This window comes from Lissotriton helveticus, chromosome 3_1, assembly GCF_964261635.1.
Source record: "Lissotriton helveticus chromosome 3_1, aLisHel1.1, whole genome shotgun sequence".
NCBI classification, from domain to species: Eukaryota; Metazoa; Chordata; class Amphibia; order Caudata; family Salamandridae; genus Lissotriton; species Lissotriton helveticus.
The window spans coordinates 857,881,594-857,894,436 of record NC_136061.1 but is presented as its reverse complement, the minus strand read 5'-3'; the positions used below and the strand labels follow the sequence as shown (position 1 = coordinate 857,894,436).

The 12,843-nt window shown below is 42.5% G+C and overlaps 1 protein-coding gene and 1 long non-coding RNA gene across 3 annotated transcripts in view; both read left to right on the top strand.

The window, feature by feature from the left end:
• Positions 1 to 1,215, top strand: part of LOC144824767 (uncharacterized) — a 46,682-nt gene extending 45,467 nt beyond the window's left edge. The window contains exon 5 of the long non-coding RNA XR_013609105.1: positions 977 to 1,215. This is a non-coding gene — a long non-coding RNA (uncharacterized LOC144824767). The remainder of the gene's footprint in view (positions 1 to 976) is intronic.
• Positions 1,216 to 7,325: 6,110 nt separating this feature from the next.
• OSCP1 (organic solute carrier partner 1) overlaps positions 7,326 to 12,843 on the top strand; it is a 105,958-nt gene continuing 100,440 nt past the window's right edge. Inside the window, exon 1 of one of the 2 annotated variants that reach the window (XM_078681204.1) lies at positions 7,326 to 7,558. In XM_078681204.1, coding sequence (XP_078537330.1) covers positions 7,447 to 7,558 — 112 coding nt within the window. In that variant the 5' untranslated portion in view covers positions 7,326 to 7,446. The remainder of the gene's footprint in view (positions 7,559 to 12,843) is intronic. The other variant, XM_078681205.1, reaches the window with a different exon arrangement.

Genomic DNA, 12,843 nt, shown 5'->3' with positions numbered 1-12,843 from the left:
AATGGTTGAAAAAATATTTTTTAAGAGCAGACAGCAGTCCCCTGGATTCCTTTAAGGAAAACAGGTTGCATTTGAAAAAAAAGAAATTGCTTTTTTTGAAAAGGCAAACATAAACATGGGGGATCTGCTGTCCCCAGCAGGCCACCATCCCTGTGTTTGTAGGCCTTACCCAAAGGGTTGAAAATTGCGGCTTGCCTCATGAATAATAATGAGGCCGGTCCTCTGTGACCCATTTGAGAATCGCAAACAGTGTCTCAGACACTGTTGTACATTCCATTTTGTGAGTAGCAATTTGGGACTCGCAAAATAGAATGCTTATACATCTGGCCCTATTCTTTTTAAAGGCAGTAGCCTGCTTTAATGAGCACCGCCTATGGTAAGTCTCTCTGCATTGAGATGACGATATATATATATTTTGTTTTCCGACACACCTCTATTGAAGTACAAGGATGCTTCAGCATTGATGCACTGCAGTAGAATTACTTATGAACTGAAGTAACACAACTGTTAGCCAATCAAATTCCAATAGAAACGAAGATCACCTTGGGGGGATAAATGAGCTCTAGCTAAATCTATAAAAACTCCTCCCTATTATATTTGTCCTGAAGTTCGCAATGTAGAACTACATCCAACTTTATATGATATGGCGTCCTCATTAACAATGTCTCTATTGTCAGTTATGAGGAACAGAATTCTTCATAGATCGGTTAACACAACTACTCTCCAACTAAATGCCAATAAAGACAAAGATTTACATAGAAGTTTTTGTTTCGGAAAAAAAATAATACTATTATACACACACAGGCAAGTAATTTCCAACCCAGTTAATGTTATGTTTCTACTATGTATTTCAAATGTGGTGAAACATTCTTGTATTTCTATTTACACTGATCTATTTTAGCCATCCTTGAAATCAATGGACTGTTCATGCCCTGTTGTTTTTGTGAGAATTAATTATTTTTGTTTTATTTTGTAGGTTGGGAAGTGAGACAAAAACCAAGACTTGACAGCGTACAATGATATCTTTACTCAGGAGCAAGGAAATAGGAGAAAATGACAGAATCAAAAACTGTTATAGACCATGTCTTAATGGATTGGATGTTTTCGGATCATGTGATTTGTAGTTTGTGATGTGTTATACATGGACATTGTTGTTTTTTACTGTGTTACTTTTAACTGGCTTCTGTAATAAAACAATGGAAAGAGAAGGCCCAATCCTCGCCCCTGTGTCCTTAATAGAATTAAAACTTTCAGGCTGAAAAACTAGAAAATGTTGCATTGAAGCCTAGTAGTGCCAATCTTAGCTACACAAAAGAGATTTGAAACAGAATGAAAATTCTACAGGATTCTGCAACTTCACACATTTTTAAAGACTGAAACGTCTTTTGAATATTTGTTGTAACAAACCTATGGAAGCATACCTTGTGTTATTGGGCTTGCGAAATGTCAGTCATCAGAGGTTAGGCTTACGTAAATGGGCTGTTTACACGACATCACCAGATTTAAATCCTCTAATCTACTCTATAAGTAAATGCCATCTGGAACATTCTTACATGGACCTCATATAAACTGTGTGCCAGTGCTAAGCACAAAGGCTGAAAAGTCAGTGCAGCAAGAGAATTTACCTACAGTGCTGCTACCGGATCTACCATGCCCAGGGTCAGGGCGAGGTCAGATGGTTGTCAGCCTGGATAGTGCATGATTGTCTTCTCTTGGGACTGGTATGCGGATCTGCAGCACCCTATGTTCGAGTAATTTGGCAGTAGAGTCTTGGGGTCTGATTGTATTGATGCCTGGTAGACTGGGGCTTGGGAGGAGAACTATTGAGATAGGCCCCATCGTTTTAACAATTGAGAATCTCTTGCCTGGAATCACCGTAGGCAGATAGCCGGAGCAGTGTCCAGGTCTCCGCTGCTGTGAGAGCTCCCCTAGGACAAACAGCTCTAATCTGTCCTGAGATTCAGCATTCCCCTGTTCATAGGACCTAGATGTGACAGTGGCGCTACCTGGCTGCTCTAGTAATTTAGGGCTAGATGTACGGAAATTAGGGCTAGTGATTTCCTGATTCTGATTTATTTGCGAACCGCAAATATGAAATCTCTATTCCTATTGTATGAAACTCTTCTGAGTTTCATTAGCGATTCGTAGTCGGTCGCAAATAGACATACCTCATGAATAAAAACGAGCTAGGTCGCAATTTGTGACCCACTACAATTCGCTACCATCACAAGGATGGCAGCCTGCTGGGGTCAGCAGACCATTATCTGACGCCACTCCATCTGTGATTGCTTTTAAATAAAGCAATCTTTTTTTTTTTTACGCAGCCCGTTTTCTTAAAGGATGTGGTTACAAAAAAAAAGAAGTGTTAAAGTTACATTTTTTTAAAGTAGGCAGTGGTTCCTTAGACCCCTACCTGCTCTTAAAAAAAAAAATTCAACCGTTCTCAAAGGGGAAGCATTCCCTTTGGGACCCCTTCCATTTGCGAATAGGTTATCACCAACTTTCAATTTGCTTTAAATTGCGAATGTTTTTCTACCGCATTTCAGTTGCAAAAAAATTGTACATACCATTCCAATTCCAATTCAACACGTCACTATCAAATACCGAATTAAAAAACAAATCCCGATTTGGTAACAAGTTACTAAATCGCAAATTGAGCTTTGTATATCACAAAAAGCATTTTACAGTCGCAAACGGACAAATTCGCAGAATCAGGTCAATGGCTAACGCAAAAATGCTTCATACATACAGCCCTTACTGTTTAAGACAATATGCAGACTGCAGCACTTCTGTTTACAATTAAAGAAAAGATAGAGGCGCAACACTGGCATCACACACACACTGCACAGCGTAGAAACTGGTAGACAGGATTTTAAGGATTCACTCTCCCATTTTTGCTGCAGCTCGGGCCTGTCATTATGCAATTGGGTGAAAGAGTGCCCTGGTTCTCTGGGTATGCGTGTCATAGCCATTTGCGCTGACAAATGGTAGCGGGGAGAGGAAGTGCTTCTTTTCCACCAAAAAGACCTCTGTGTGTTTTTAGGTCCATGCTTGACTTGGTCATCGAGCTCAGTTTTTTATTTGTGTTCTGGTGCATGCAATCCTAATGTAATACAATAACCAATATTACAATTCTCATAATAAAGAAAAATATTGGACTATATTACTTACTCCTGCTTTAATTAGGGAAACTTGACAGGTTCAAAGAGGCTTACATTAAAAAGCACCCTCAAATAAGAATAAGGTTCAATTTTAATAAATCAATCACTAACTTAACTAAAGTGCGAATGGAGCAATAGAAATTGGCTCACTGGATTATATGCTCACTGCTGATATCTCCAGTCCTGCCAAGCGTCACGCAACAGGTGTGACACTCACGCATTTCAGTGCGGTGATCCGCATCACCGCACTGAAATGCATTGTCACGCATTTTGACATCAGTGCCAGGCGCGCCACCAGCGGCGACTGTGCCCGAGCTCTGACTGCTGCTCGAGACGTGTTCGGCTCATGGAGCCCGAGTTCCTAAATAGTTAACTGCTCTCAGCCTCTGCGGAGTGGCTGAGAGCGCTACAGTGTATCTGCATTCTGCCCAGGCAGGCTCAGCTGTGCCCTGGAAACTGAATGCGGCGCCGGAGGCTCGGGGCATACTCATCGTCACGCTGCAGGGGGAGGGAGGGCCTGCCCTCTCTCAGCAGACTCGATAGTACTGCTATCAATCACCGTCGTAGAATCGTGAGGGCCGGGATTTTATTCGGATGTGCCGTCACAACCGGAAGAGGAAGTAGGCTGGCAGAAGTGGCGGGGAATCCTAGTGAGCAGCCGGCAGCATGAGAGACAGACTCAAGTCTCATGGTCACCCGCCGTCGCGCAAAAGGAGGAATGAATCGATTAATTTGCGGTGGGCGGCCGGCTGCGCCGCAACACTGCTGCCTACCCAGCCCCACCTTAATGACCTGGCCGCAGCTGAGCCGGCCACAGACAGCTGAGCTCTGATCAGAGGCCTGCGTCGAGCGGCCGCGCCCGGTGGGGGGGGCCCAGAGGACTCGAGTGGCGAGCAGCTGCCTGGATGAAGACAGCCTGCGACTGCGCCTGTGGCAGAGTGCACATCGTGGCTGGGCAGAGAGTGAGTAAGTGACCTGGTCGGGTCGTTACTATTATACTTTTAGTAAAGTAAGTTAAAGTCCACGCCGGTGTCACTTTAGTATGGCACGTCCGTGCATCAATTGATCATGTTTGCAGAATATTTGGTACAGGTAGCGCTGCAGCTTAATTAAGTGGCAACTAAAGTAAATGTGGAAACGAAAGTAAGTTGTATTTAATTAATTCCATCATCGTGGGTTTTGAAACTGCCAGTAATGCAGTTGTTGCCTGAAAACTCGGACTATGGAGCCCACTGTCTGTGCAGCAGCACTGGCGCCTTCTGCTAGTCCGAGCCGCAGTTACAGTCTAATTTACCCAAGGGCGGTGCACCGGGCAGTTCACGCTTGCAGACGAGAAGTGGGTGTTGTAGCGCGACCAGGAATCTGCGGGTGGCAGCTGACCTGTTAGGTGCTGCGGCAAGCCTCACAAATAAGTGACAGTGACTGTGTCACTGTAAGACAGTGCAGCGGAGTCTTCATCAAATCCACATATACTTGTTAGCGCGATCAGCTAGCTGCCTGCAGTTCCTCGTTGTCTGGAATGAAGTCTCATTTCTTTTTTACATGGTTCATGTAAAACAGAAAATGAGACTCCAGTCCAGAAACCGACCCTGCAAGCAGCTAGCTGATCGCACTGCTGCTAAAAAGCCAATTTGCATTAAGTAAGCCAGAAAACCCTGAGGCCCGCTCTTGTTTCTCACCAGGCCATTAATATGGCTTTTATGCAGTTTAGAATCGCCTGTTCCGCAGGTTGGTCTGAGACTGGGAGTTCTCCGTTGTGGCAGCAAGTTCCCGTGCTGGAAATTGTCTAACTTCCTTTACTCATAAGCATGTATCCAGGAGGGAAACTTTCCCTCAGACTGAGTTCACTTAAGGCCAGCGTGACAGGAAAACAAGCGTCGGTAAATGTTGACACCTAAACAGTCACTGAAATGTTCTTGCTTTTACTACGCATAATATCATAAAACTTTTGTCTTTTTAATATTCTAATAATATTGCTCGGTTTTGTAGGTTAGTTGAGCTCTATTACACTACTATGAAAGGTTGCTGACAACTAGTAACACAATTAACTTATCTATGTAATTAAATGTGTGGGTTTGCGTTTTGTCACTGTTTTCCCTTCCGTTTTTTTATCATCACATTGGACGACATGTGGCTGTTTGCAATTATGTGATTTAATAATTAAGGGTGTTATAGCTCATGTGCCGCCACATCTAGTCAACTCACATTGGACTTCTTTATGCAAGTAGCTGCTTCACTCTCTTCCAGCAGTAGACCATTGCCTCAGAGAAACCACAGGTTGTTGTGGCCAAAATTGTTGGTGTATGCAGTGATGGTGCACGCACATGCACCTGCACATTGCAGGTATAGATGGAACTTGTACTGTTCTATCTGGTGCCACTGCTCACTTGCCGGTTTCCCATTCTATACTTCTTACCTTCCATGGTGCTACCATCTCCCCCAACCTCTCTCTCCACCCATCTGCCTGTATTTTGTTATGATTTTTCGTCCTCCCTCTCCTGGTGCTTTCTCCTTGTCCTGCTCTTCCTCATTCCTTGCCTTTGTCCTAATCTTCTTCCAAAGTGATAAGCTGTCCTTTCAGTGCTAGGAGAAGCTCTACTGATGTCAGGAGTTACTATAGGATGCTACAGGTGAGTGATGCAGGCTAATGATGGGTATAGTGAAGCCTGAGCTACAACATGATGGGAGGTGTTCATTCCAGCTCTATAATGCAAGTAACATTTTACCGTCTTGTTTAGCATATGAGATATAGAAGCAGAAAGCAGATGCACACAGTGCTGAACATCCAATTAAAGGTCGATCACCAATAATTGGCTCCTCTTTACTTCTAGTGCAGCATAAACCCTATGAGCACCATTTGCTTATGTGAGGGTTTCTCACAAAAGTGCCTCGTTCAGCCACTTTCACATTGCCCATGACTCTTCCCAACCCCTATACTCATCCCAAACCTGCTGTTGTAATCTCCAAATACTTTCTAGACCGTTCCCTCCACTAACCTTTTCAATGCAACTAAAAAACTCACATCTCCACCGCTCAAATTAATTTCATATCTCCCTATACTAATTCACCACTAATCCTGTTTGGGTTCTGCAGTAACGTGCTACTCCGAAAAGCACTTTGATACCTCATCAGGGATTTTGTATGAAGGCGTTTCTACTTAGCCAGCGCTGCGCCATGTTTATTGTGGTGCAGTTTCTATGTCCTGCGGGTGTGCATCTTCAAAGGATGGTGGGGCTTAGAAATGGCCCATTGTCCTCTGTGGAAGGGAGGGCTACACACAGCACAAAACCATCTACTATACAATGAGAGGCTATATTGTGCCATGACTGAGTGCCCTTTCTTTTCTGGTACTTTGCAGCTTTGTGCCATTTCTGGTGTTTTAAGATCTTCTTAGATTTTCTTGCCGCCCAAATGGATGTCATTTCTCATGTTTGTATGTTTCGATCATCTTCATTTTGCTCGCAAAAAAGTGTCACTCATGGTCGCTGAAATGTCACTCATATCATAATTACACTGAAATTATAAAAATGTCACACATGGCAATCTGAAACCTTGGCAGCTATGTATCTCCTGTTATTTAAAGATCAATCATGGGTACGAATTGCTTAAAGGTCAAATCAACTTCACGCTATTTAGAGGTTTACAAATTGAGTATCATTATTTGAGAGACAGAGTTTCCAGAAATGTGTAAAATTAACAATAAAAAAGAAAAGGATGATATATAATAAGAGCACTCCACTTCCGATGTACGATGCATTTTTTTCCCCTTTACATTATGGTACTTATCGTTTTGCAGTTGTAAAACAAACCGCAAGTATGCAAAGGAAAAAACAGGATTACGCACTTTATTTGATGCATTTGTTTAGTGCTTCTAAAAAATGTAAATATATAACCTACTGGAGATGGTATGATGCAGTGTGACACAAGGCACATTCAAAATTTCAAGTTGTCCCATGCATAGTACTTGTGAGTGGTTAATGTAATTCTCTTTTAGAGAGCTGTAGTCATGTTCGATCTTAAACCCACATCCAATATGGCCGCTCTATTTGCCCGCAAAAATATTTACTTTTGACATTTTTACGTTTACGTGCTGTAACACGTCATGGGTCTGAAGGAGGAGAGGGGCGTTTATTGGTCTTTGCTGTCTGCGTTGGCCTGGCAACTGTGATGTGGCGTCTGAGACCAAGTGGCCCTCGGAAGACCCCGTACTAAGCCCTGCCTTCTGCAAGAACCTCCATCTCTAAGTCAACGCTCTGTGCTTGTCTGTCTACGCCATAGAGCCACCATGTCCTTACGAACACTGCCGCTTCTCTTCATTAACCTGGGCGGGGAGATGCTGTACATACTGGACCAGCGGTTGCGGGCGCAGAGCATCCCGGGGGACAAGGCTCGGAAAGGTGAACCGTCTCCATAGTACACCCCCACCCTTCTTCAGTATCAAATGCAAACGTGTCCTTTTTCCTGCAGGGATAGGGCACAGATAATTCCGGGGGATAATAGAAACATTACGTAACATTTTCTGGTTCCCACTCACGCCCCAAGACCCTATAAAGATGGGTTCCTTGCACTTCAAATTAATCCCGCAACCTGAAACCCCAGGGGTCCGGCTGTCAAGATGATCAGCCCAATAAATATGGCCGACCCCTCCACTACATCCTATAGCACATCATGCCTCCTGTGCAGTGATCTCCTTACCAGAGGCTACCATAAACCTCACAAACCCCACCCCACTTAAAAGCAGCGAGTATCAAAAGAACACGACTTTCAAATGTGAACATCTTGACACGCCCCGTTCACGGTGCCTACTCCCCATCACAAACGCAGGGCTAAACTCTTTCATCCATTAGGAAAAGATTTAAAATCTGAAGCTACCCTAATACTCCTTTTCCAATGGACTGAGGTTTCACAAGGTGACATTTGCTGCTTCCCATGACAGCACCACCCATTCTTCTGTTCGCTGCATTATGTCGTCACTCTTCCGACCACTGCTAGACTCTGAATGCCGATAATCATATACACCCCAGAACAACTCCTCTCCAACCAACATGACACACCCCAGCAGCAGAACCCCATCTTTCACTTCATGGCAGGCCGACGGAGCTATGCGGGCGTGGTAGAGATAGCCCTATTCACCGACACAGTAAATTAATTTCCTATCACAGCATCTTTTCCCTTACAGTCACAGCGACCGTTGCAGGCACATAGGAGGCCGCGAGACAAAAACCTGAAAAGTGTTTTCCCTATCTAAAACTGAGTGGCACACAACGCCTGGGTAAGAATTCAGTAAAAACTCATGCTCACTCCAGCAATCCAACTCACACAAACAGACATAAAGCAGCCTTCAGCACAGTAGGCTCACAACCCATAAGGACGACATCATCTAAGCCTATGACTGGCCTGACACTATTAAAAATTATCACGCCAGGGGACATAGGATCACCGAAGACAGGTCCCGTTAAAGTGCCACCTCATTCTACAGCACATCTCGCCTAAGTTCCTTAAGAGTGCCAGGGTGCCAGTTGAAGATGTAGAACATCCTGATGGACATGGCCAGGACAGGTGAATTTGCTCAATGCACCGTCCAACACTGCACAAGCACAAATTATTCCACGATCAAAAGCTCTTTTAAAGTGATCCTGTTCCCAAGAACTAGCGCCTTACAGCACCCGGCACTTTTTTTGCAACACCTCCACCTGTTGCCATTTGAAAACAACAGTGCAAGAAAGGCGATGCAAGACTTATATCCCACAGTGACTAAACATATTCCATAAGTAGTACATCCATCATAGAGCATGATACTCTTGTCTGGTGCTGGTCTGTTTCTGAATCTTGTCTATTAGGACTTTGTTGTGCACAGCGAGAATGTATCCAAACCAAATACAGGGTAAAACATAAATTACAAATAAAACTGAAGCAGAGCCTTCAAGTTAACACTGTTGTACTAAGATTCTGACTCTGGCGCTTATCAAGTTTCGATTTGGCGGTGTTCTCTTTTTTATAAGATTTTCCCCTGATTGCGACAACTTTCCTGCTGGTCTTTCGAATGATGTGACAGGCTGTCCTCTGGTATGTTGTAAGTTGTTCAGCTACTGTTTACAGTGAGAATTTACTTACAAAATGAGAGAGAGAGAAAAAATATATAAGGACAGTGCCTCGAGTTTTTATTCTTCATACATACATTGTTTATGACATTTAAATAATGTTTACTTTTCAGGGAGTTGTGGCCTACACTTTATTAATTTGGCAAGCAATGGGTTTTCAGCACATCTGGCAATCAACATTTAACCTACCCTATTTTATTGAGTACTACACTGGTGACACTATTAGAAATGTATAGTTACTGTTTTCTGAAATGTGGACGGATTGTGTTTAAGACAGCAATCTTTAACTTACATAAATTAACTTTAGACCGAGTAGAAAGAAGTGAGTTAGAGAGTAGGTACATCAGGAGGTCATGAGTCAAGGGAGGTTAGAGGCCGAGTACGTCAATGAAAAAAAGAAAGTGAGGGTCACAAACCAAGTATACTGGGTTGGGTTGAGTAATGGGTGAAAGTTTCATCGTCAACGTAATTTTAGGTTTTTTGAGTTGTATCATGATCTCTAAATGAAGCATAGTTTTGCCTTGCAGCTATATAAAATAACATCTAATGGTGCAGAGCCTACTTAAACTTCAAATACTGGAGACTGATGTCTAGAGAGAAGAAAATTTGATGTGCTGCGTGCTTGTCTCTCTTTAAAGAATGTATGTGTGCATTGGGAACCTTTCGGGGAATTGTTGCTGTGCCCAAACAGCTGTGTCCAAAGTACAGTTATCAGTTCAGAGCTATAGCTCTGGACAAATAACTTTTCAGCAATTAGATGTTGATATGAGGGCTTAGACCAATGACTCCAAAGGGAGCGCTGGTCGTAAAACCGGTTGTGGCATTGGCCGAAACCTTCAACTGAGTATTTATAACCTAGCCAGCATACCTTAATTCTGCTACACATATACACATATTGGTGTGAATTGTTAGCCAACAGAATATGAGCCTTTTTGGTCACTGACCAGGCCCAGCATTCATCTCATTATTCTTAGCTAGAATTTGTTTTGAAAGTTTTGCTGTAACTGATTATAAAGCTGTTTGTTGCAGGGCGCGTACGAGGCCTCTTAATCTACAGGATACTGTCAAACTTGGAATAAGGCCTCAAATAGTTTATTTCAGAGTTAACGCGAAGTACAGTATTCATACGGGTTGCTGTATTCAATATTTTGGGAGTCCTTAGTAAAGAATGGTTAAAGTAGTTATAATCTAATCTTATCTTTAATTTTGCTTTGACCTCTTATGTAGCAACACATTTGTACATATTTTTCAACTTACCGTTCTGAAATGTCCCACAAATATATTTTGGGCCAAACCTTTGCTAGCTTCTTCCGTTTGTCTACTTAGAGAATGTGTTCCTTAAAGTGTCCCGTCTCTTTGCGTTTTATAGCTGCGTTCTGTAGCTCGGTCCTTCCTTCCATATCTAACCTGCTTTGGGCTTGTTTGAACTTGGTCGATCACTACAACGACGGTATTTCCCTAACTCTGATTGAAAAAATGATCCTAGAAATATACATACGCACCGAGAGGTCTGAAGTGCATTAGCTGGATTGTCTGATTTAACTCTAGCACAGGGGTTCATACCTTGGCATCTGCATTCTTTACTTAGGAAGCGGATCTGTGATACATACTGGACCAAGGTTATCGGTTATGTTAGGTCACTAATTGTTCCCAAACTACCTGGTTATGTTGGGCCTTAAGGTTGAGGTGATACACTTCTGGTACAGGAAGGAAATGGCAAAAGAAAATATGTGCATACATGCAGAATGTTTATGGAAAAGTATACAGTGGGGAGGAACAAGGCTATGAATTGCAAGATAAAGTTATTAATCGGTGTAAGTAGAGCAGTGGCTTAAGTGGGGCTGTAGTAATCAAACAAGAAGGAGTGTCCAGTGGTCAGGCATGATTCTGCAGGTCTTAATGTAATGGGTTCATTAGCGATACAAGAGCAAAACGTACACCTTCCAACTTCCCCCATGGGTAAAACTATCTAGAGTAGACTACGTGTGTAATATTACATAATGAACACAATAGGTATCCACATGAGAAAAAGTCGCCAGGAATTAGATCCAGAAATCCTGACGCTTCAAAAAGGGAAAATAAACACCACATATGGAAGACAAACATACTAGATATCAGAGATGAGTAACATAAAGGTGCTCGCATAAGCAAGGAGAAAGGACTCTGGATCTTTGGAAATATTAAGAAGCATCATTCTGGAAAAAAACTAAGAAGCAGGATAACATAGTGTAAAGACAAGGAAAGGAAACACAGCAGTAAGCAGCACTGGCTACCAGGCAAGATGTTAGTCTCAGAGGTTCAGACCTGGATCTTTCTTCTTTTAGAATGAGAATCTATTCTCAAGGCTTATCTGCGACCAAGACATACCGTATTTGGCACTAGCTCAGAAATATTTTTTATTAATAGTAAGTACTTTAAAAGCTGATTTTTGTCTGCCCTCCAGTAACACAATTGTAATGTGAAATCTTGAATCTGTATTTATGTAAATGGAGTCTGATATTGAAAAGTTAGAGAGCTGTATTTTAGAGTTTAATTAGTGCAGAGAAAGCATAGTTTAGAATAATGACTGATGAGTTTAGATCAGGACGTCTTTTGTAGTAACTGGTAGTAATACCCAGGCTTGATCAGTTGGTTGTATTGAGAAAAGAAACAGAAGAATAGCTCATTTCCCATCATCAGCACATGCCATATTACGTTTTTTGTCATAGAAACCAAACAATTTAGCTATATAATAGGATTTTTAAATTGGTACTAGGAAAAGGAGTAAATTAAATCGGTCATGTTTAAACCCCACACAGACGTGAAATTTTCAACATTCAACGCACATTTCCAAAAAGTTGAGATTCTTTGGTTTCACATGCTTCAGTTTTGAGTGGGCGTTCCTACACATGTACAAGCAATTGGTGGTAAATGTAAGCATTCTTTTAAAAAATGATAGCCATAAACATAGAGTCAATCTTAAATGTTCAGACTGCTGTCTACTAGTATACCCTGAACGAGACTTGACTGCTAGCCTTCTGTGTGCCATGTTTCCCGGACATAGTTGTGGCCTTGGGAAAGGGAGTTGTCAATACATGGAAATCTACCCTATCTTAGGGAGCCAGGTCTCTTTGAAGGCTGTGTGCCCTCACGCTTGACAGTGGGGGTTCATTAACTGTGGGAGGGTTAGTTTGAGAAGGTGGAGCGGGGCAGGATGGTGGGAAAGGGGAGGTGACAAGAAAAATGGAGAGATTGTTCTGAATGTTTTTCTTGAACCCACTTTGTTTGTTTTATATGCTTCGTGTAGATGAATGGACAGATGGGGACAGGAAACGAGGTACTGTAACCCTTCAGATGCATGCTATAGTCCAAAAAACACACACACCCACTTGCAATGATGCTTAAAAACCTGTAGCCCACAGTGCGGTAGTAGTAGTAATTGTTAGTGCTGGAAGCAGGATGCGAAGGTTTGTAATGCCAAGTTTATAGATCACAAAAAGATATGTGTGCCTACATATCAAGGAACTTCTTTCATACCGTCTTTACTTGATACACAGTTACTGTGTGATGGGCTTTTTCAGCCAGCATTGTGAATCACATAG